Here is a 25,097-nt window from a genome sequence, read left to right as displayed (position 1 = left end):
AGCATTTTAGAAAAACCGAGAATCACCATGATAAAGTCATCACTTTTCAATAAGAATTTGGATGTCAGCAAATTTGCCAGCTAAGCCCCTTCTTTTGAAGTCACTTCCATGACCCCCCTACCGAGTGCACTTGTATCATAGTTCAATTGGATTATCTTTCTCAAAACTTTGAAATTGAAGGAAGGCTTTTCCAACTTGGATAAACAGCAGGGCATTGCCCATTGTCATGTTTCAACGAAAGATTCTTTGATGGACGATGCAGAAGTTGTCAAAGCCAGAAAGAATACATTTTCCAGGGCACACTAGCAGATTGGAGACCAATAGGGATTATGTTTGTCATAAAAAATATCACGATTCAAGTGCTGGTGTGCCCAAGCCCCTAGCAATAGAGGTTTATTATTAAAAGTTAACTGGAAAAAGCAAAAAATAGTTCGTACAAAATAGGTATTAGCTTTCATTTAGATAAAACAACACCTAGGACAACCCAACTCCTTCAGCTTTACTTGTATTTTAAAGCATTTTTCTACAACATTAGTGCTGCTAAAAAATCAAATTAAATGTGAACACTTATCTTCACTCCCCTTTTTGCACATCCAATTTGGTCAACAGTCTAAATAGGACATCAACCTTAATGCAAGCTAAATTTTGAAAGTTTTTTAGTGTGTGCTATTTACTAAAATATAAGCTGATGATAAATAGATATTGGGCTACAAAAACAGTTAAACAAAATCAGTTTGTCCTTGTTGTAAGAATTAGTTTTTGGAAGTTAAAGAAATAGTTGGAGCACTTTCAAAACCAATAGGAGCTCCCAATACCTCTGGCTGTTGTGAAAAAGCTTGAGTCTGTGGAGCTGCAGTTGCTTGTCCTCCCATTCTTATGAACCACCAGCTGTGGACATCAAGGGGGTATTTTGTTGTACTATGATCATCTCTTCTGTCCACATGATACTTAGCAGATACATCGGCTGAAACAATGACAAACCAACCTAAACTGGCACATAGTTTTAACAAATGAAGCAACAAAACACGACCATGAGCACCATCATGACCATCATAGCTGTACCTCCATGGATTTCCCTTCAGTTGTAACTCAATGCTGGGGCCATTTGCCTGTTCACATTGTATGCCAAACAACCAGAGTCGTCTTATCTCATTACTTATAGCCTGTACAGTATCTGTTGGGGCATTTATGATGCTTATTCTGTCAGTGTAATTCAGTGAAAGGCAAAATATGGGAGCCGCAATTGGGGGCCCAGCTTGAAAAGTAAGCACACTCTTGTCATCAACTGCTCTTGAAAGGTCAATTGCCATTTGTACCCTCCAGCCGATCCTCATCAATGCTTCAAAAATCTTGCACATAAGTAACCTTGGGTATATTGCCTCTGTGCCATCTGACCACCAAGGATAACCAGCAAGTTTGAATTCATAAGCATTGAAATGATAATTCTCTGCCTGAATTCCACCCGCCCAGAATTGAATCAACATGGTCTTTACACAATTGACTACATCTTCAGGGCTATCCACTAGCCTCAGACGATCATACCCACTTAAGCTTATAGCAAATGCAGGTCTTCTTGAGCCATCTGTTGGTAAGTTTGGATCATATCTGAAGAACAATGTATCTGTTGTTCCTTTCAAATTGCTGCTGGCATAAAGGACCCACCTTTGTGCATCAAGCTCATTAATGAGAGCCTTCACAAGCATCTTCGACTGAACATTTTCAGATCCACCTGCAGACATCCAAGGGTTTCCACTCAACTTTATTTCAAGAGCATCACTTATGGCTATAACATCTTGTATGTTCTTTGGCCAGTTCCTCTGAACAACACAATGAAACATCTGATGCATAGAGGCAGGAAAATCTACAAACTGTAACTTGTCAGTGCTGCTTACCCCAATGGCAGCAAAATGAAACTGGGCCTGCTGTGTCTGCTCTCTATGAAAAATCCATGTTGCCAAGTCTGTTGTTTGTGCTAGGTCACTTGAAATTAGCAACTTGCATCCCAAATTATATAATCTAAACAGCAGTTGACAACAGAGTTTCCGTAAGTTTATTGCTTCCTGAAGAGATGTATGTCCACAAAAAGGGTTGCCCCTGAGTTTGAATTCATGTGCACTAGCAAGCACATTTATTTCTTGTTGTATTCCTATAGCAATAGACAAAAATATACGACATGCTAGAGCAAATGAGATAGGGAAAGAAAGCAGGCCTTCACCTGCAAATATTGCATTAGTCTTGACTTATTCAGGAAATATTTGAAACCCTTGGTAAAGCCTATTCCTATAAGCCTAAAGTAAATGGGCCTGCCAATATTACATTAGACTTCTTATTCAATAAATGTTTCATAGGGAGTTCCATCTTAGAAAAGCAGATCAAACATTTGCAATTATAGCTAGTTTTATGTAGCATGTGTTTTGAAACGCTTGGCAAAGTCTGCCTCTCCAAACACATGAAGTGTTTACTTAACCTGAAAGCAAATATTTATTTTGAACAAACAACTTTTCGACATATTTTCAAGAATTGCAGATGTTACAACAATTTGCTTGTGTTGTGAACATCTATTCTTGTTAATACTGGCTCAAATAGATTATTTTGGTAATGCGATAGTGCCATGCAAAACACAAGTTTCAAGCAACAGATTTGTGGTCAAAATAATCAAGTCTATGTTGCCAAATTTGAGGCATATTTGATGTGGTGAAATACATGTATCTGGAAATTTTTTTGTTTTTTACATACCATTTGGCCAATGATGCATAATTGTTTCTCTAATTCCAGTCACTTCTTCATATGTTGGATATATAATTCTTATGCGATCAGTTGCTCTAAAAGTGATGGCCATGTAGTCAAAGCCATCAGGCATTGGGATCAAATTCGATTGATTTGCTCCCATTGTACCAAAAGATTTATCTCAACTGGTTCAGACCTGAAAATAGAATAGCAAACATTTTGATATATAAGTATCTGAATAGAATCTAAATATAAGGACTGACACATTGGGCTTGAGTGGAGTTGAAAACTTTACAAATAAATACTTTTTATAGAGCAAGCTCATTACAGCAAACAAAACCTTAACAGTTACACAACTGTAGAAAACAAAACCACATTATTAGTAAGCATAATAATTTTTTATGCCTAGCATTTGACTGAGATATTAGAGCCAGTTCTTAATGTGTTCAGGTATACCTAATATGGAAATACCTATTGGACTTTGGCATCATGGAAGTTATGGGATCAACCTCATGACTAGATGATTCATGTCCTATGACCTGTGTACTTACAAAGGTTAGGTGCAAAAGAGCAGGGAATGCTGATTGACTTAAAGAAGGCCCGCCTAAGCCTAGCAATCATTATATTTAAACTATCATTGAGACACAGTTACAGTAAACACATTCAAAGGTTGAACTGGTGGAGAGCAAATTTAGATGTCTATGTTGTGAAATCGTTCGTTTGAACGCTACCTTGAAATGAAAAATGGCCATGGCCTGCTTTACCTGCAGACAGTGCTATGTTCATAAATGTGTTAAATGTAAAGTTTATGAATTAGTATACGCATCACAGGTATCCAAGGGCCGTAGCTAGTGGCGTCTGTAGGGGTTTAACACCCCCCAATACTTCATAGATTCGTCGGTAAATCTTCAATTTGTCTACAATGTCCTTAGTTTGTTGGTAATATCATCTATTAGTAGGTGAAATAGCGCCTAAATTCTCCCCTATCTAAACAAATCGTGCTTCGATGCCATAATTAATCAAGCATCCTACCCGGGGCCTATCATCCGTTTAAGTATTATCCACATAAAACGATTATGCATAATGTCCAAAGAATTTTAAAGCCTACCAACGCAATTGTGTAAAGATGAAATCAACTGACGGAAACAGATGGAATTTCCAACTCTTTGCGACCACTTTCCCCTATCATCAAAGACGAGCTGATTTAAAAATTCTAGAAATGAATAGAAACATTTCCTCAGGGGGGAGGCAGGTGTACTATGCGTTTCTGCATTTTCTGCATAGGCATGCGTGTCTGCATGAGTAAAGATCTTATCTCTATGGTAGAGACGCAAATGCGTTTCTAATGCTACAGTGTAATGGCGGACATGCAGGGCCTAGCTGTGAATGGCGTGAAGCGCATATGTGTTAGACTTTCTTTTGCAATAAGGCTTTCAACGGGTGTGCATTTCCTAGCAACTTTTGATAAAGGTTCGTGGGCTGAAATGATTCATCACCACAAAACCATATTATAAGTTTAGACTTCTAAGTTAGAAAACAGAAATTAATTTGCTTACTCGGGAATGAAATACCAATGTAATAAAAAGGGCAGAAAGTTCCTTCAGAAAAACTGCCACAGACATCAGAAAGACAGTCATGAGGCTACGTTCCCACATCATCGAGAGCGAGATGGGCCGTTGGTGCATCGGCGCATATCGCACAACCTACTATAAGTCATTCACTAAAGGGGTTACCAAGAGAAGTTACCCAATAACCCCCAAATATGATTGATAATTGGGAGAAAATGGACAGGAAAAGCCTCTTTTCCCCACTAATAGTCAATGCACCAGTCCTACTCAATAGAATCAAAAAGCGCTAAATAGCACAAAGGATGTCTAAAAGTATGAGGGTATTTAATGATGCCGTAAAAGAAAACTCAATATCCAAAATTACTGAAAAGGTATTTTGCATAAAGAAACAAAACAAAGAAGGGAGGGCTAGGATAATAAAACAGCTTTCTTGTATTGTGGCTTCAACAAGCAAGGTGAGACCCACGCTATGCCAAAACCTTTAATACCTCTAGATTAACCAAGAGCATGAAAACGCCATGAAACTCAATCCTACCCTAGTTTTACAAATCAATTTCTCAGGAGACCGAAAGACTCCCTGTATTACCCATAAACTAGTAGCGCAGTGAAAGAAAAACGCAAGGAAGCGTGGCACAAGAGACCATAACGAATAAGTAAAAACAGTTATCTCAAGCGAATATTAGGAAAAGCTCAAAAGCCTCTCGTGAAAATAACTCTGATGAAATTTCATTCAATCATCATCTAGCTGATATAAAGCTGAGAACATATGATAATATCATGCGTTATCTTCAATCTTCAATTGTTAACTCCTAAAGGCTATACAACCAATCTGGAGTAAAAAAAATGGAAAATTAACTTAGGAGTAGGATTAATACCATTTCCACCCAGCGCTCCAGTTATACAAATAAAATTCTGTATATTTACACAAAGAGCTTCCCCCAGATGATTTCCATAATTCACAGCCAAGGATATTAAATTAGTTGTTCATGTTGTTGATATACGACTAATCTGATGGCTACAGAACCAGAAAAACTTGTCACACAGATCAAGGAATCAACTTCTTGGCAATTTTGAATAAATCACGGTTAACATAGAATGCCTATCATTCTGATAAAAAGGTAAACCAGTAGAAGTTGATTTTCATCCTCCACAGCTCTATTTCTAGTATTGTTAATGCTTTGTTGTTGAAACTGCTTACCAGTCGCTTACGAAAAAGCAGAGAACTACTTGTTACAATAAACAAACCTCAAATTTTATAAATATCTTACATTTTATGCTGTTGCAAGCTTTGCATCTATGGTATTTTATAAATAATATTTTGAATAACTAAAGGGAGTCTGAATTTTTCAATTCTGGTTATAGTGTCTCTCGTACTTTTTCCTATAAAAATGACCGTTTGATTCGAGGCAAGGTGGTATTGGTAATTGTAGTTCATCAAGAGAGGTTAGATTTTAAGGAATTTTTTCCACCATAGTTAGCTTTATGAAGCTAGAACTTAGATGTGATATTGTTTTATAGATCTCTACAAAAGCAAAAGCTTGAGGCATCATCAATATATACTAGTATAAGCCCTCTCGTGAATTCAGTTTTTCTTATTGTTCAAATTTCTTTCTCGAAACACCCAAATCAACAGGCAGTATCTAATCTGAGACATCAACGGTTTTAGTTTCTCCGCCTCCATGAAAATTGAAGTACGAGTCAAAGCATGAAGACTCTAATCAGCTGTTTTGCAGAACAGTTGGACAAGCTCAATCACCAAGGGTGTCGCGAACAAAGGGTGTGGGGTTTGGAGTGTTACAGCCCCCAATAGTAGTTTCATTGGAATTTTGGAAAATCATTTCAATGGAAGAAAGATTTTAGGTAGTTTAGTGTTCAGAGGTCAAAAAAGAATCATGCAATCACATGATGACAACATAACCTTTTTCCAAAGTCTATACCACTACGCCCTTTTTCAGTTACAATGATTGGTAAGAAGTAAGAAAATCTATGACAAGATATATTTCTTCGTCAAGTGTAGTAAAAATAAAAATGTCCTGTTTTTGGAATTTTCTATCATATGTGCTTTGCTTTAGTACCTATAAACAGGAACTGCAGAGCAGGTTATAACAACACCAACAGGATTAGAATTATCAGGCCCTTTCCCGCCCCAAAATTAATTTTGACTGATTGACCAAATTATTTTTCCAATTGTATCCTGATTTTAATATGTTTAAGTGAGTGTTAAGCCGCTTAATGGGGATTCTATGGCTTGTTCTTAGTGTGTTCTTGGGGGTGTTCAGCCTGTTCTAGAAGTGTTCAGTCAACGACGGGTCTTAAACATTTCATAAATAACGGTTCCAATTTGGTTTATTAACAATCTGCAAGAACTTTTTGAAAAGACTTTGTTATAGTAATTCGACGAGTAAAATCTTGAAACATAAGACTCAATCCTAAAATAACTCGGCATCGATACAGCGTGATCATTATGTCATTAACAATTTCCTAAATGTAATAAAATGGAAACACGAAGATTAAAATCCTCATTACAAGCCAAATTGTTAATTTCCCTCAGCTAATGTCCTTGATAAGAGCAATTCTTAACCAAAAAGATGTCATCAAGAAATATAGGTGAAACATCCCAATAGCTGTTGCAACAAACACCTAGATTATTTGGAGAAAACTGAAGCATATTACAATTTGAAGCACCGTGCATTTTCTTGTCGTGAGCATGGTCCCTTTTGAGAAATGTCCCACTTGTGAAGTGTTACGTTTACGGAATTCAGAGGTTGTAATTGTAATTTTTGCTGTGTTGTCGCCTTTTTTTGTCGGCAAAAACTACTTCTATTTCTTTACCAAACCAGAAAAATTTTGGCTTCACCCCACGGCTTCAACTTGAAGTAGGCCAGGTGCAAGGTGGGTTGTCTCGATGTGACCACAACACATGATTCATATGCCTCAAAATAGAGAGGGCTGCCAACTCTCATCATGCTAAGTTAATTTTTGGTAATGGCAGGGACGCAAATCACGGAACCTTGGTCAACTGTCACGGACTCAAATCGCGGAACCTTGGTCTGTAGTCAACAAACCCAACCACTGGGCCATCTTCGTCCATTGTCTATATTGATAACTTACTTGATATATCAAATTTTACTGCAACAATGCAGTAGGAGCAATTGTATTAAAACTTTGGTTGTTTGACATTCATTTATTATTGAAATTATCTTGTGTACCCGGACAGAAATGCATACTAAATTGTATCACAGAATTTTCTATTCTGTGATTGTAGCCAGGCACCGCGCAGCCTTTGGGCTGGCAGGGGCTATACTTCCCCCCTCCCACTTTTTTGCAAGAAAAGGCTAGAATAATTTTAGCAAGGTTTTCTCTAACACAACTTTGGATAGTTAACTCCTATGTTACATAGTCCAGGTAAGGGGGGGGGGGGGGGGGTCTGAATTTTTTTTGCCTGAAGAAAAATAACGCCGAAAATTTCAAGTCAAGAAATGATTAAAATGCAACGTAATTAAAATAATGTTAAATAATTAGCATTTTTAAAACTTCACACATTTTCATTAAAATAAGCGAATCTCTTTCGCGACAGCGACCAAATATATCGATTATTTTATCGATATCTTTTTGTGAACATGATTTGCATCATTTTCAGCAATTCACACACTTCTTTGCTTACCTGCCTATTCTTGTGATTATTGAACAGTTTGTGTTCCATTTCTATGAGGTTAGAAACTCATAATCTAATTGTAGAAGGAGCAAACTTTATGATGATTTCTGTCGAAGGGTTAGCATTCACACTTGCGTAACACAGTTTAGAGCACCTTGATTCAGCGTTTTTTAACCTTTTCTATCCATGGCACATTATTTACGGATATTTATTGATTTTTTTCAATTTTATAGACCAATTAAGTGAAATTAGATAATTTTCCACGGTACACTAGGCAATACCTCAAGGCACACGTAGCAAGGTACACTAGGCACGCGTAGTGTGTCGTGTCGTGACACAGTGGTTGAAAACACCAAAGGGCCCCCACCAAAAGGGGACCAAGGTGCTTTTACGTCCAGATCTTTAAAGCTTTGCGCCAGTTCAAATAACTTTTGAAAACTTTGAAAGCTCCTCAACTGAAGCTCTAAAACTCAGTTCTCCCTAGCTAACAAGAAAATAATTGTCATTTTTATCTTTTTCTATTGTGTTTAACATGCTCTACACCATTTAATGTGATCTTCTTGCTGTGTGTGAATAGAGGTCTCGTAGCAGTATTCTGCTTAGGGCCCCAGATGCCTCCGTTACGCGTAAGCACATTAAATGCGATAGTCACTATCACTAAATCGTGCATAGATTTCTTCCAAAGCTTTATCCATTACATTGTAGAAACAATTAAACAGAGCTTTGCTGTCTAGGTGGGTTTTGCGTTCTTCATCCTTGCAAAGGAAATAAGTGTCCTGTCCACTGTCTTTCCCCCTCTGTCAAGCCCAGTGCGTTGTGCAAATTGAATTTACAGTCTGCCAGTCCAAATCTGTAGACTTTGTGCAAGATAATTGCAACCTTGCCATTTGCTATACCAAATACGAGCTCACCTTTTTAGTGCTCAAGTTTGTAAAAACAGCCTTGCGGTCACAGTTAGCCAAGAGGGGCTAAATTTTCCAAAATGATAACCAAGTTTGAGCCTTAGTTATGATGAAGTAATTTAGGAACATACTGACACACTATTGCTAAGGAAACTTTTAATGAACTGAAAATCGTCCAGTTCATTTCGTTAGATTTTTATGATACTAGTTACAAATCCTATTTTGTGCATTACTTTTAATTACAAGTACTGATTATTGATAATTTCTATGAAACAAAATTTGAAAACAGATGTTAAACTGCATTTTTTTCCCAGCATTTTAGAAAAACCGAGAATCACCATGATAAAGTCATCACTTTTCAATAAGAATTTGGATGTCAGGAATTTGGATGTCAGGAATTTGGATGTCAGCCCCTTCTTTTGAAGTCACTTCCATGACCCCCCTACCGAGTGCACTTGTATCATAGTTAAATGGAATTATCTTTATCAAAACTTTGAAATTGAAGGAAGCCTTTTTCAACTTGGATAAACTGCAGGGCATTGCCCATTGTCATGCTTCAACGAAAGATTCTTTGATGGATGATGCAAAAGTTGTCAAAGCCAGAAAGAATACATTTGCAGGGCACACTAGCAGATTAGAGACCAATAGGGATTATGTTTGTCATAAAAAATATCACGATTCAAGTGCCGGTGTGCCCAAGCTCCTAGCAATAGAGGTTTATTAAAAGTTAACTGGAAAAAGCCAAAAATAGTTCGTACAAAATAGGAATCAGCTATAATTTAGAAAAAACAACACCTAGGACAACCCAACTGCTTCAGCTTAACTTGTATTTTTAAAGCGTTTTTCTACAAAATTAGTGCTGCTAAAAATCAAATAAAATGTGAACACTTATTTTCACTCCCCTTTTTGCACATCCAATTTGGTCAACAGTCTAAATAGGACATCAACCTTTATTGCAAGCTAAATTTTGAAAGTTTTTTAGTGTGTGCTATTTACTAAAATATAAGCTGATGATAAATAGATATTGGGCTACAAAAACAGTTAAACAAAATCAGTTTGTCCTTGTTGTAAGAATTAGTTTTTGGAAGTTAAAGAATATTCAAAAGTTGGAGCACTTTCAAAACCTCTGGCTGTTGTGAAAAGGCTTGAATTTGTGGAGCTGCAGTTGCTTGTCCTCCCATTCTTATGAACCACCAGCTGTGGACATCAAGGGGGTATTTTGTTGTACTATGATCATCTCTTCTGTCCACATGATACTTAGCAGATACATTGGCTGAAACAATGACAAACCAACCTAAACTGGCACATAGTTTTAACAAATGAAGCAACAAAACACGACCATGAGCACCATCATGACCATCATAGCTGTACCTCCATGGATTTCCCTGCAGTTTTAACTCCATGCTGGGGCCATTTTCCTCTTCACATTGTATGCCAAACAACCAGAGCCGTCTTATCTCATCAGTTATAGCCTCTACAGTATCTGCTGGGGCATTTATGATGCGTATTCTGTCAGTGTAATTCAGTGAAAGGCAAAATATGGGAGCCGCAATTGGGGGCCCAGCTTGAAAAGTAAGCACACTCTTGTCATCAACTGCTCTTGAAAGGTCAATTGCCATTTGTACCCTCCAGCCGATCCTCATCAATGCTTCAAAAATCTTGCACATAAGTAACCTTGGGTATATTGCCTCTGTGCCATCTGACCACCAAGGATAACCAGCAAGTTTGAATTCATAAGCATTGAAATGATAATTCTCTGCCTGAATTCCACCCGCCCAGAATTGAATCAACATGGTCTTTACACAATTGACTACATCTTCAGGGCTATCCACTAGCCTCAGACGATCATACCCACTTAAGCTTATAGCAAATGCAGGTCTTCTTGAGCCATCTGTTGGTAAGTTTGGATCATATCTGAAGAACAATGTATCTGTTGTTCCTTTCAAATTGCTGCTGGCATAAAGAACCCACCTTTGTGCATCAAGCTCATTAATAAGAGCCTTCACAAGCGTCTTCGACTGAACATTTTCAGATCCACCTGCAGACATCCAAGGGTTTCCACTCAACTTTATTTCAAGAGCATCACTTATGGCTATAACATCTTGTATGTTCTTTGGCCAGTTCCTCTGAACAACATCACGAAACATCTGATGCATAGAGGCAGGAAAATCTACAAACTGTAACTTGTCAGTGCTGCTTACCCCAATGGCAGCAAAATGAAACTGGGCCTGCTGTGTCTGCTCTCTATGAAAAATCCATGTTGCCAAGTCTGTTGTTTGTGCTAGGTCACTTGAAATTAACAACTTGCATCCCAAATTATATAATCTAAACAGCAGTTGACAACAGAGTTTCCGTAAGTTTATTGCTTCCTGAAGAGATGTATGTCCACAAAAAGGGTTGCCCCTGAGTTTGAATTCATGTGCACTAGCAAGCACATTAATTTCTTGTTGTATTCCTATAGCAATAGACAAAAATATACAACATGCTAGAGCAAATGAGATAGGGAAAGAAAGCAGGCCTTCACCTGCAAATATTGCATTAGTCTTGACTTATTCAGGAAATATTTGAAACCCTTGGTAAAGCCTATTCCTGTAAGCCTAAAGTTTATGGGCCTGCCAATATTACATTAGACTTCTTATTCAAGAAATGTTTCATAGGGAGTTCCATCTTAGAAAAGCAGATCAAACATTTGCAATTATAGCTAGTTTTATGTAGCATGTGTTTTGAAACGCTTGGCAAAGTCTGCCTCTCCAAACACATGAAGTGTTTACTTAACCTGAAAGCAAATATTTCTTTTGAACAAACAACTTTTCGACATATTTTCAAGAATTGCAGATGTTACAACAATTTGCTTGTGTTGTGAACATCTATTCTTGTTAATACTGGCTCAAATAGATTATTTTGGTAAAGTGATAGTGCCATGCAAAACACAAGTTTCAAGCAACAGATTTGTGGTCAAAATAATCAAGTCTATGTTGCCAAATTTGAGCCATATTTGATGTGGTGAAATACATGTATCTGGAATTTTTTTGGTTTTTTTGGTACATACCATTTGGCCAATGATGCATAATTGTTTCTCTAATTCCAGTCACTTCTTCATATGTTGGATATATAATTCTTATTCGATCAGTTGCTGTAAAAGTGATGGCCATGTAGTCAAAGCCATCAGGCATTGGGATCAAATTTGATTGATTTGCTCCCATTGTACCAACAGATTTATCTTAACTGGTTCAGACCTTAAAATAGAATAGCAAACATTTTGAGACTGTTGCAAATAGAAAAATAAATTCTAGAATCTAGATGAAAGGACTGACACATTGGGCTTCAGTTGAGTTGAAAACTTTACAATTAAATACTTTTTATATAGCAAGCTAATTACAGCAAACAAAACCTTAACAGTTACATAACTGTAGAAAACAAAACCACATTATCAGTAACCATAATAATCGCCTTTGTTTTATGCCTAGCATTTGACTGAGATATTAGAGCCAGTTCTTAATGTGTTTAGGTATACCTAATATGGAAATACATATTGGACTATGGCATCATGAAAGTTATGGGATCAACCTCATGACTAGATGATTCATGTCCTATGACCTGTGTACTTACAAAAGGTCTTGTGCAAAAGAGCAGAGAATGCTGATTGACTTAAAGAAGGCCCACCTAAGCCTAGCAATCATTAAATTTAGATAATCATTGAGACACAGTTACAGTAAACACATTCAAAGGTTGAACTGGTGGAGAGCAACTTTAGATGTCTATGTTGTGAAATCGTTCGTTTGAACGCTACCTTGAAATGAAAAATGGCCATGGCCTGCTTTACCTGCAGACAGTGCTATGTTCATAAATGTGTTAAATGTAAAGTTTATGAATTAGTATACGCATCACAGGTATCCAAGGGCCGTAGCTAGTGGCGTCTGTAGGGGTTTAACACCCCCCAATACTTCATAGATTCGTCGGTAAATCTTCAATTTGTCTACAATGTCCTTAGTTTGTTGGTAATATCATCTATTAGTAGGTGAAATAGCGCCTAAATTCTCCCCCATCTAAACAAATCGTGCTTCGATGCCATAATTAATCAAGCATCCTACCCGGGGCCTATCATCCGTTTAAGTATTATCCACATAAAACGATTATGCATAATGTCCAAAGAATTTTAAAGCCTACCAACGCAATTGTGTAAAGATGAAATCAACTGACGGAAACAGATGGAATTTCCAACTCTTTGCGACCACTTTCCCCTATCATCAAAGACGAGCTGATTTAAAAATTCTAGAAATGAATAGAAACATTTCCTCAGGGGGGAGGCAGGTGTACTATGCGTTTCTGCATTTTCTGCATAGGCATGCGTGTCTGCATGAGTAGAGATCTTAACTCTATGGTAGAGACGCAAACGCGTTTCTAATGCTACAGTGTAATGGCGGACATGCAGGGCCTAGCTGTGAATGGCGTGAAGCGCATATTATATGTGTTAGACTTTCTTTTACAATAAGGCTTTCAACGGGTGTGCATTTCCTAGCAACTTTTGATAAAGGTTCGTGGGCTGAAATGATTCATCACCACAAAACCATATTACAAGTTTAGACTTCTAAGTTAGAAAACAGCAATTAATTTGCTTACTCGGGAATGAAATACCAATGCAATAAAAAGGGCATAAAGTTCCTTCAGAAAAACTGCCACAGACATCAGAAAGGTCAGTCATGAGGCTACGTTCCCACATCATCGAGAGCGAGATGGGCCGTTGGTGCATCGGCACATATCGCACAACCTACTATAAGTCATTCACTAAAGGGGTTACCAAGAGAAGTTACCCAATAACCCCCAAATATGATTGATAATTGGGAGAAAATGGACAGGAAAAGCCTCTTTTCCCCACTAATAGTCAATGCACCAGTCCTACTCAATAGAATCAAAAAGCGCTAAATAGCACAAAGGATGTCTAAAAGTATGAGGGTATTTAATGATGCCGTAAAAGAAAACTCAACATCCAAAGCTATACTGAAAAGGTATTTTGCATAAAGAAACAAAACGAAGAAGGGAGGGCTAGGATAATAAAACAGGTTTCTTGTATTGTGGCTTCAACAAGCAAGGTGAGACCCACGCTATGCCAAAACCTTTAATACCTCTAGATTAACCAAGAGCATGAAAACGCCATGAAACTCAATTCTACCCTAGTTTTACAAATCAATTTCTCAGGAGACCGAAAGACTTCCCTGTATTACCCATAAACTAGTAGCGCAGTGAAAGAAAAACGCAAGGAAGCGTGGCACAAGAGACCATAACGAATAAGTAAAAACAGTTATCTCAAGCGAATATTAGGAAAAGCTCAAAAGCCTCTCGTGAAAATAACTCTGATGAAATTTCATTCAATCATCATCTAGCTGATATAAAGCTGAGAACATATGATAATATCATGCGTTATCTTCAATCTTCAATTGTTAACTCCTAAAGGCTATACAACCAATCTGGAGTAAAAAAAATGGAAAATTAACTTAGGAGTAGGATTAATACCATTTCCACCCAGCGCTCCAGTTATACAAATAAAATTCTGTATATTTACACAAAGAGCTTCCCCCAGATGATTTCCATAATTCACAGCCAAGGATATTAAATTAGTTGTTGATGTTGTTGATATACGACTAATCTGATGGCTACAGAACCAGAAAAACTTGTCACACAGATCAAGGAATCAACTTCTTGGCAATTTTGAATAAATCACGGTTAACATAGAATGCCTATCATTCTGATAAAAAGGTAAACCAGTAGAAGTTGATTTTCATCCTCCACAGCTCTATTTCTAGTATTGTTAATGCTTTGTTGTTGAAACTGCTTACCAGTCGCTTACGAAAAAGCAGAGAACTACTTGTTACAATAAACAAACCTCAAATTTTATAAATATCTTACATTTTATGCTGTTGCAAGCTTTGCATCTATGGTATTTTATAAATAATATTTTGAATAACTAAAGGGAGTCTGAATTTTTCAATTCTGGTTATAGTGTCTCTCGTACTTTTTCCTATAAAAATGACCGTTTGATTCGAGGCAAGTTGGTATTGGTAATTGTAGTTCATCAAGAGAGGTTAGATTGTAAGGAATTTTTTCCACCATAGTTAGCTTTATGAAGCTAGAACTTAGATGTGATATTGTTTTATAGATCTCTACAAAAGCAAAAGCTTGAGGCATCATCAATATATACTAGTATAAGCCCTCTCGTGAATTCAGTTTTTCTTATTGTTCAAATTTCTTTCTCGAAACACACAAATCAACAGGCAGTATCTAATCTGAGACATCAACGGTTTTAGTTTCTCCGCCTCCATGAAAATTGAAGTACGAGTCAAAGCATGAAGACTCTAATCAGCTGTTTTACAGAACAGTTGGACAAGCTCAATTTTCTATTCAGATTGATGCCTAATTGCTTCTACTCATCACCAAGGGTGTCGCGAACAAAGGGTGTGGGGTTTGGAGTGTTACAGCCCCCAATAGTAGTTTCATTGGAATTTTGGAAAATCAGTTCAATGGAAGAAAGTTTTTAGGTAGTTTAGTGTTCAGAGGTAAAAAAAGAATCACATGATGACAACATAACCTTTTTCCCAAGTCTATACAACTACGCCCTTTTTCAGCTACAATGCTTGGTAAGAAGTAAGAAAATCTATGACAAGATATATTTCTTCGTCAAGTGTAGTAAAAATAAAAATGTCCTGTTTTTGGAATTTTCCATCATTTGTGCTTTGCTTTAGTACCTATAAACAGGAACTGCAGAGCAGGTTATAACAACACCAACAGGATTAGACTTATCAGGCCCTTTCCCGCCCCAAAATTAATTTTGACTGATTGACCAAATTATTTTTCCAATTGTATCCTGATTTTAATATGTTTAAAAGAGTGTTAAGCCGCTTAATGGGGATTCTATGGCTTGTTCTTAGTGTGTTCTTGGGGGTGTTCAGCCTGTTCCAGGAGTGTTCAGTCAACGACGGGTCTTAAACATTTCATAAATAACGGTTCCAATTTGGTTTATTAACAATCTGCAAGAACTTTTTGAAGAGACTTTGTTATAGTAATTCGACGAGTAAAATCTTGAAACATAAGACTCAATCCTAAAATAACTCGGCATCGATACAGCGTGATCATTATGTCATTAACAATTTCCTAAATGTAATAAAATGGAAACACGAAGATTAAAATTCCTCATTACAAGCCAAATTGTTAATTTCCCTCAGCTAATGTCCTTGATAAGAGCAATTCTTAACCAAAAAGATGTCATCAAGAAATATAGGTGAAACATCCCAATAGCTGTCGCAACAAACACCTAGATTCTTTGGAGAAAACTGAAGCATATTACAATTTGAAGCACCGTGCATTTTCTTGTCGTGAGCATGGTCCCTTTTGAGAAATGTCCCACTTGTGAAGTGTTACGTTTACGGAATTCAGAGGTTGTAATTGTAATTTTTGCTGTGTTGTCGCCTTTTTTTGTCGGCAAAAACTACTTCTATTTCTTTACCAAACCAGAAAAATTTTGGCTTCACCCCACGGCTCCAACTTGAAGTAGGCCAGGTGCAAGGTGAGTTGTCTCGATTCGATGTTACTACACCACATGATTCCTATGCCTCAAAATAGAGAGGGCTGCCAACTCTCATCATGCTAAGTTGCTGGTAATTGCAGGGACGCAAATCACGAAACCTTGGTCTGTAGTCAACAAACCTAACCACTGAGCCATCTTCGTCCAATGTCTTTATTGATAACTTACTTGATATACCAAATTTTACTGCAACAATGCAGTAGGAGCAATTGTATTAAAACTTTGGTTGTTTGACATTCATTTATTATTGAAATTATCTTGTGTACCCGGACGGAAATGCATACTAAATTGTATCACAGAATTTTCTATTCTGTGATTGTATCCAGGCACCGCGCAGCCTTTGGGCTGGCAGGGGCTATACTTCCCCCCTCCCACTTTTTTGCAAGAAAAGGCTAGAAAAGTTTTAGCAAGGTTTTCTCTAACGCAACTTTGGATAGTTAACTCCTATATGTTACATAGGTGTACGGGGTTAGTCCAGGTAAGGGGGGCCGAATTTTCTTGCTTGAAGAATAATAACGCCCAAAATGTTAAGGAGTATACTTTAACACATGTGAGCTTCTAATATTAGTCAAGAAATGATTAAAATGCAACGTAATTAAAATATTGTTAACTAATAAGCATTTTTAAAACTTCACACATCTTCATTAAAATAAGCGAATCTCTTCCACGACAGCGATCAAATATATCGATTATTTTATCGATATCTTTTTTTGAACATGATTTGCATCATTTTCAGCAATTCGCACACTTTTTTGCTTACCTGCCTATTCTTGTGATTATTGAACAGTTTGTGTTCCATTTCTATGAGGTTAGAAACTCATAATCTAATTGTAGAAGGAGCAAACCTTTATGATGATTTCTGTCGAAGGGTTGGCATTCAAGCTTGCGTAACACAGTTTAGAGCACCTTGATTCGGCGTTTTTCAACCTTTTCTATCCACGGCACATTATTTACGGATAGTTATTGATTTTTTTCAATTTTATAGACCAATTAAGTGAAATTAGAGAATTTCTCACGGTACACTAGGCACGCGTAGTGTGTCGTGACACAGTGGTTGAAAACACCAAAGGGCCCCCCACCAAAAGGGGACCAAGGTGCTTTTACGTCCAGATCTTTAAAGCTTTGCGCCAGTTCAAATAACTTTTGAAAACTTTGAAAGCTCCTCAACTGAAGCTCTAAAACTCAGTTCTCCCTAGCTAACAAGAAAATAATTGTCATTTTTATCTTTTTCTTTTGTGTTTGACATGCTCTACACCATTTAATGTGATCTTCTTGCTGTGCGTGAATAGAAGTCTCGTAGCAGTATTCTGCTTAGGGCCCCAGATGCCTCCGTTACGCGTAAGCACATTAAATGCGATAGTCACTATCACTAAATCGTGCATAGATTTCTTCCAAATCAAGCTTTATCCATTACATTGTTGAAACAATTAAACAGACCTTTGCTGTCTAGGTGGGTTTTCGGTTATTTATCCTTTCAAAGGAAATAAGTGTCCCGTCCACTGCCTTCCCCCTCTGGCAAGCTCAGTGCGTTGCGCTTTGTCCCTATTAGCTATATGCGGTTCATGTTCAATTTTTCTCTTCAAAATACATGTCTTTTGGTGTTGGCCTCAATGAAATTGTAAAGACCTTAAACAACACCAAGTCCATTTCTCATTGACTCACTTTCTGCAAGATTTAACTTATGTCTAAGGCAGTGGACATAGATGCTCAGCGGAGAACAGTCCTCCATCCGCTTTGCCAAGCCCTCAGCTTTGCCGCTCATTCTAGACTGTCAAAGCATTTGCCAACAAGTTTCTACATACGCCAGGGTTCAGTTCTAAAATTTAACTTGAATGAAAAAAAAATTAGGAAAACTTTTAAATCAAGAAAATTTTAAATCATAAAACGCAAAAATATAATAAAGATGGCGCTCAAATTAAACAAAGACCTATTTGGATATAGAAATTATAGATATAGAAAGACATTCCATGTAAAGGAAATATAATTTTTGCGAAACTTCATAGTCGCTATGTCGTTCTTGAGTCACACATACACGAAGCACGAAATTGATAGTGTTCAAGCAGGAGAGCCAGTTTAAACTCTTAAATAAGCGAACATTAAAAATTCAGAGCAAAAAATAAATCATATAACCAGTTTCGAATTTAAATTTTACCTTTGTATGGTCAAGCAAAACAGACCGACAACTAAATTGGAGACAATCTAACATTTACTTCTCAAGCTGCTGTGCAATTGCTATTTATACCTTGCTTAATCGTCATCAGTTTCGTCCGTCTTAATGACATAGCTCGAAAAAAGACGATGTTAAAGTTATCAAAACATTATATATTACATCGCTATTAAATGTCGCTCAACAAAGACAATTTTGTTTTCTAGATTCTATAGAGTTTACTTTGGTTTCTTGCGATTCTATAAAACCAAAAACTTAATGGTTGTGCTATGCTCGAAAATTTGGTTTTCTGATATAATGTACTGTATAATTTTGCTTCCAAGTTGAGTTAGAATCTACTTGCTTTTCCTGCAAATCCTCAAGGGCGTGGTCAGCAAAAATTTTCCTGGGGGTTAAGCCCGGACCCTCTGCTGTCGGACTTCTCTTTGCCCCTCCAATCTTCCAACCCTGGCTGCGCCATTGGTCTGGAGCACAAGCTATCTGTACCTGCGCATCATGTACATTTTGTTTATACTTGTAAGAACCAATAATTATTCCTTCAACACAGTGCTTCCAAGAAAAATGTGCAGCTCCAAATTTTCTTTAAAAAAACCCTGAAATACGCTTTAAGCCGAATTTGTACAATTGCTGGGGACCGAGTTCTGTAAAATTTAGCAAAAACTTTTTTTCGGGCACCATTCAGTGTAAAATTGACACAAACTGGCATTTGTTCGTGCTGACGAAAGACAGATGCTTCATCAATTATGACAGTATTACAGCCGCTTCTTGTACTTCTTCGACAATTTTTTCAAGCACTAATTGGGCTGTTGCTGCTGTTGTCGCTTTTTTGTTTTTTCACCCTATAGATCTTTACCAAAAAGATAATCTTTGATTTTTACCATATTCCATTACTTCCGAAAGCGCTCACGATTACGACCACTTGATTTTTTTCATCTCAGAGATTTTCAAACGTGTTCAAAATGTAGTTTTTCTTATAATTTTTGTTTTTGGAGAAGGCTCCTGTCCGAATTTTGCTCGAAAAACCAGCTGCCCGAATCGAGGGAGGCTGAAGCCCTCCCAGCCCCCCGTCCCGTAAGCCTATGCCTATGAAGTAGCAGTTCTTCTTGACTGGGAACCTTCTTTGTTCATTTTCTAGGTGTTTTATCTTGTTTAATGATATTATGTATTTTCTAACTTGGTTAGTGTTTTATTATTTTCAAGCTAATTTTAATTATTTTTATAGCTATTGATATCATCTCTGAACCTGACTGTTAAAAATTTCAGTAGGAATAAGCAAGTGTTCTTGAGGAGGGGCGTTTTCCCGCGCTCTAGAGGGCGTGGCCTCAATGAATTTTCAGGTACACCCATTTCAGCCCCTCCACTTTTGACTGGCGCGTGGTCCCTGATTGTACCATTCGTTTTGGTTACTTATTTACCGAAACGCATATGTCACCGTAACGACCGAGGGGCAAGAAGATCAGTCTTCAGGAAAACATTTGAAAAGTCATTTTATTTTGATATTCTGTAAGCATCTTGAAAATGGGCTAACTGCTGTCATAAGCATTTTTACAAGTTGATAATAACTAGATTTTAAGCAATAAAAATATTAAAACAAAACCCATACCTTGTCAATGTAAATTTAAATTTTGATAAGTTGAAAAGAAACATTTAAGGAATTTTCAAAACCAATAGGAGTTCCTTATCCATAGTGTCTCCTTTTCTCTTGGGCTACTGTGCAAAAGCTTGAATCTGTAGAGGTGCAGTTGCTTGTCTTCCCAATCCTATGAACCACCAGCTGTGGACATCAAGGGGGTATTTTTTACTACTAAGATCTCGTTTGTTCCTACGATACTTAGCAGATACATTAGCTGAAACAATGACAAACCAACCTAAACTGGCACATAGTTTTAACAAGTGAAGCAACAGAACACGCCCATGTGCACCATCATGACCATTATTGCAATTACTCCATGGGTTTCCCTTCAGTTGTAACTCCATGCTGGGGCCATTTGCCTGTTCACATTGGATGCCAAACAACCAGATCCTTCTTATCTCATTACTTATGGCCTGTTCAACGGCTACTGGGGCATTTATGATACGTATCCTGTCAGTGTAACTCAGTGAAAGGCAAAATATGGGAGCCGCAATTGGGGGCCCAGCTTGAAAAGTAAGCACACTCTTGTCATCAACTACTCTCGAAAGGTCCATTGCCATTTGTACCCTCCAGCCGATCCTCATCAATGCTTCAAAAATCTTGCACATAAGTAACCTTGGGTATATTGCCTCTGTGCCATCTGACCACCAAGGATAACCAGCAAGTTTGAATTCATAAGCATTGAAATGATACTTCTCTGCCTGAATTCCACCCTCCCAGAATTGAATCAACATTGTTTTTATACAGTTGGCTACAACCTGTGGGCTATCCACTAACCGCAGACGATCATCACCCCCAAAGAATATAGCGAATATATGTCTTCTTGAGCCATCCATCGGTAGGTTTGGATCATATTTGAAAAACAATGTATCTGCTGTTCCCTTCAAATTGCTGCTGGCATAAAGAACCCACCTTTGTGCATCAAGCTCATTAATAAGAGCCTTGATAAGTGTCTTAGACTGAGCATTTTCAAATCCACCTTCAGACATCCAAGGGTTTCCACTCAACTTTATTTCAAGTGCATCACCTATAGCTAATACATCCTTAATGGTCTTTTTCCAGTTCCTCTGAACAACATCACGAAACATCTGATGCATAGAGACAGGAAAATCTACAAACTGCAACTTGTCAGTGCTGCTTACCCCAATGGCAGCAAAATGAAACTGGGGTTGCTGTGTCTGCTCTCTATGAAATATCCATGTTGTCAGGTCTGTTTTTTGTGCTAGGTTACTTGAAATTAACAACTTGCAACCAGAATTATATAATCTAAACAGCAGTTGACAACAGAGTTTCCTTAAGTTGATTGCTTCCTGAAGACATGTATAATCACAAAAGGCATTACCCTTGAGTTTGAATTCATGTGCACTAGCAAGCACATTAATTTCTTGTTGTATTCCTATAGCAATAGACAAAAATACAGAACATACTGGAGCAAATGAGATATGGAGAGAAAGCAGGCCTTCATCTGCGGATACTTTTAAACTTTTACAGCTTAATCATGATAAATCACAGTCTCGATAGAAAAGTGGATGTGTTGACCAGAATTACCAATGTTATGTATATATGAGATATGCTTCGTTTAAAGCTTTTAGAAATAAATTTTCGTGACAATTTTGCCACAAAAATTTGCTTGTGTTCTGAACATCTTTTTTTAATACTTGCTGAAATAAATTCTTTAGGACATGTGAGCTATGCAAAAAAATATTTTCAAGCAATGAATTTGCGGTTTCTCAACAGCGATTTTACCTTGAATATAAGCAATAAGAAAGTAGCTTAAAATGCTTTTAGAGTTGAAAGAATTCAAGGTGAAATGATAATCCTGAACTTTTAAATGGACAATTGGGGATGTAATTCTTTGTCGTCAAACTTGAGGCATATTTGATGTGGTGGAATATCTGTCTCCAGAAAATGATTTCATTTTTACATACCATTTGGCCAATGATGCATAATTGTTTCTCTAATTCCAGTCACTTCTTCATAGGTTGGATATATAGCAATTATGCGATCTGGGTATCTAAAAGTGATGGCCATGTAGTCAAAGCCATCAGGCATTGGGATCAAATTTGACTGATTTGCTCCCATTGTACCAACAGATTTATCTTAACTGGTTCAGACCTGAAAATAGAATAGCAAACATTTTGAGACTGTTGCAAATAGAAAGATAAATTCTAGAATCTAGATGAAAGGACTGACACATTGGGCTTCAGTTGAGTTGAAAACTTTACAATTAAATACTTTTTATATAGCAAGCTAATTACAGCAAACAAAACCTTAACAGTTACATAACTGTAGAAAACAAAACCACATTATCAGTAACCATAATAATCGCCTTTGTTTTATGCCTAGCATTTGACTAAGATATTAGAGCCAGTTCTTAATGTGTTTAGGTATACTTAATATGGAAATGAATACTGGACTTTGGCATCATGAAAGTTATGGGATCAACCTCATGACTAGATGATTCATGTCCTATGACCTGTGTACTTACAAAAGGTCTTGTGCAAAAGAGCAGAGAATGCTGATTGACTTAAAGAAGGCCCACCTAAGCCTAGCAATCATTGTATTTAAACTATCATTGAGACACAGTTACAGTAAACACATTCAAAGGTTGAACTGGTGGAGAACAAATTTAGATGTGTATATTTTGGCATCTATTAGTTTGAATGTTGCCTTGAAATAAAAACCATTGCCACATATGTCCTCATGAATAAAGAGCCATTCGTATATGTACACAGGGGGCTCAAGCAAACTTCTTTCCTAGAAATTCCGATAAATTCTGGGAATCGGCCCCCGTTATTTTATCATATTCCTCCAGATTTTAAACACTGTGTCCTGAAGATATCACATAAAAACGTGTTTCTCTATGATCATGATGCATATATATCCATTCTTCATCCAGTCACAACAAATCAAGCACGATCATGCATAATGTCCATAATTTTAAAGCATACCTCTACGCAGTTGAGTAATCAGCTGGTGGAAACAGATGGAGGAAAAATGACATCGATTCTTGCTCTATTCCCTTGTCATTGAAGAAGACGAGCTGGGGATAAAAAAGATTCGATAAATAAATAAAAATGTTTCCTCCTGGGATTATTTACCGTCCGTCAATGCCGTCCTTTGAACAATGTTTGAAATTGATTGGTTGGCTTTTGTCCTATGTTTGCTTCCCATGGCGCAATGTTTCGTTAATCGGTAATCCCGATGAGGTGAAGAAATAACGCCGCGCATGCGGGAAAATTTCTGCCCCTGTTTGGAGGCAGAGAGGGGGGGGGGGGAGAAATTGCCTTTTGGCAGCAATGCAATGATAAACAGGAAATTTCGTCAGCAGTCTAGCAAACAAGGTAACAATAATTTTTTGTTTCGATATGTAATCCTGGTGGGTCTTTGACTCAAAATCCCTCAGGTGCCCTAAAATCAGGGGACTGGTAGTCACGTGATCAATCATTATATTGTCCCTGGTCATCGAAAATTTTTTCATCATCTAATTTTAAAACCAATGATATGGTTCAAAAGAACATTCATAAATGATGAAAAAATCACAAGAAACAATCCCTTGGAAAACAAACCTGTCAAAAGATATGACTTCTTAAATTATTGCGAAATTACATCATCGAACGAGTACAGGGTCTTTACCATGTCTTTTCTCGCTTACTTCTAAATGTTTTGCTAAATACTAAACTCAAAATGGCTCAGGATTACTTTGTTGATGCTTACGGTGCACTTGAAGATTACAGTCCACTTTTGGCTTCCTTCTTGTGTACGCTTTTGTTAATTATTTACCCCAACCTTGCATTAATGTGAGTGGTATCTAATCAGTTGTTAGCTGCCTTAATTCGGTTTCTATAGCCTAGTAAATGCGTCTACTTGACATCCTAGCCTCGTTAATCAGTGATTTTGGAAAACTCGGTAGTGATTAATAATCACTACCGAGTTTTCCATAAGAAACAAAATATGAGTGTGGCGGCATTTTGCACCAAGCAAAAAACATTTTTTTAATTGAAAAAGCCATTCTGAGATTTAGCACTTGTCAAAACAATGAGAAATAAGCAAGAAAAAACAAGGTCAATATTTTGTACTCGTTTGATGACGTAATTTTCGTAATATTTTATCTTTTGACAGGCTTATTAAACCTATAAGTTTCAGAAACTTTTTCACCTGATACTCATTTTTCCAAAGAGGCGCACAATCTCCAAAAAAAGGGCGCCAGACTTGCTTCAACTCGGTGAGGGAGGGGCAATTCAACTGCATTAAACAACGATAAATACAACCAATAAACAAGAATATTTATCGAAACATTTCGTACCGATATTATTTGCTAGACTTTCAACTATTGTGAGCAAGTTTGATGGCGCTCAGCGTCTTGGAAATTCTGCAAGAAGAATGTGCTTAATATTTTTCCAAATAATAATTGTTTGTATATCCACTAAAAGATTAAAATACAGATTTACAAGATACTTTAAGAAATTACTAAACAACTATGCTATTGAGACGTTACTCCGGGGAGTAGAAGGATATGACCAACCCTAGACCATTTGGACACAAAATTAAGATTAGTAGCGGACCCAGAACAAATTTGAAGGGGGACAGTTGATAGTGGAGGCAATGAACAATTTTCATATTGTACGCTTCATACAAAAAATCTTCCGCTGATTAAAATCAAAATTTAGACCTTGAATTCACGACCGAAAAGAGAACAAAAAAGAAACGAAAAAAACACCTTTTCTTGAATGAGACATGGTGGCTGCGTCTGTTGGATTTTCAACGGAGTGTTAAATCAAATCGGCTAGACTTTTGGGTAAATTATAGAGTAAGCAGGAGTACGTTTTGAATTGGTTTGCATAAGTAACAAACATCTAGTTCGCGAAA

General features: G+C 37.2%; 2 protein-coding genes across 6 annotated transcripts; both read right to left on the bottom strand.

The window, feature by feature from the left end:
* Nucleotides 1-4: 4 nt before the first annotated feature.
* On the bottom strand, nucleotides 5-24,155 carry LOC135686228 (uncharacterized). Of its 4 annotated transcripts, none has more exons than XM_089108907.1 (3): nucleotides 23,180-24,022; nucleotides 2,737-2,923; nucleotides 5-2,146 (listed from the first exon to the last, which is right to left on the bottom strand). In XM_089108907.1, exons 2-3 carry the CDS (start codon nucleotides 2,888-2,890, stop codon nucleotides 753-755), a joined length of 1,548 nt encoding a protein of 515 aa, XP_088965033.1. In that variant the 5' UTR covers nucleotides 2,891-2,923; nucleotides 23,180-24,022; the 3' UTR covers nucleotides 5-752. The 4 variants fall into 4 exon arrangements, with proteins under 4 accessions (XP_088965033.1, XP_065058494.2, XP_065058493.2 ...); XM_065202422.2 differs by lacking the exon at nucleotides 23,180-24,022 and adding an exon at nucleotides 4,284-5,160; XM_065202421.2 differs by lacking the exon at nucleotides 23,180-24,022 and adding an exon at nucleotides 3,836-4,233.
* Nucleotides 6,545-17,295, bottom strand: LOC135686231 (uncharacterized). 2 transcript variants are annotated; one of them, XM_065202428.2, is made up of 3 exons: nucleotides 17,274-17,295; nucleotides 11,902-12,088; nucleotides 6,545-11,307 (listed from the first exon to the last, which is right to left on the bottom strand). In XM_065202428.2, the coding sequence occupies exons 2-3, from the start codon at nucleotides 12,053-12,055 to the stop codon at nucleotides 9,941-9,943; spliced, it is 1,521 nt and encodes a 506-aa protein (XP_065058500.2). In that variant the 5' UTR covers nucleotides 12,056-12,088; nucleotides 17,274-17,295; the 3' UTR covers nucleotides 6,545-9,940. The 2 variants fall into 2 exon arrangements, with proteins under 2 accessions (XP_065058500.2, XP_065058499.2); XM_065202427.2 differs by lacking the exon at nucleotides 17,274-17,295 and adding an exon at nucleotides 13,020-17,183 and having other exon boundaries at nucleotides 6,546-11,307.
* Nucleotides 24,156-25,097: the final 942 nt, after the last annotated feature.

Source organism: Rhopilema esculentum, chromosome 6 (assembly GCF_057945365.1).
Source record: "Rhopilema esculentum isolate cy_ngs chromosome 6, ASM5794536v1, whole genome shotgun sequence".
NCBI classification, from domain to species: domain Eukaryota; kingdom Metazoa; phylum Cnidaria; class Scyphozoa; order Rhizostomeae; family Rhizostomatidae; genus Rhopilema; species Rhopilema esculentum.
This window is presented reverse-complemented; position numbering and strand designations above follow the sequence as displayed.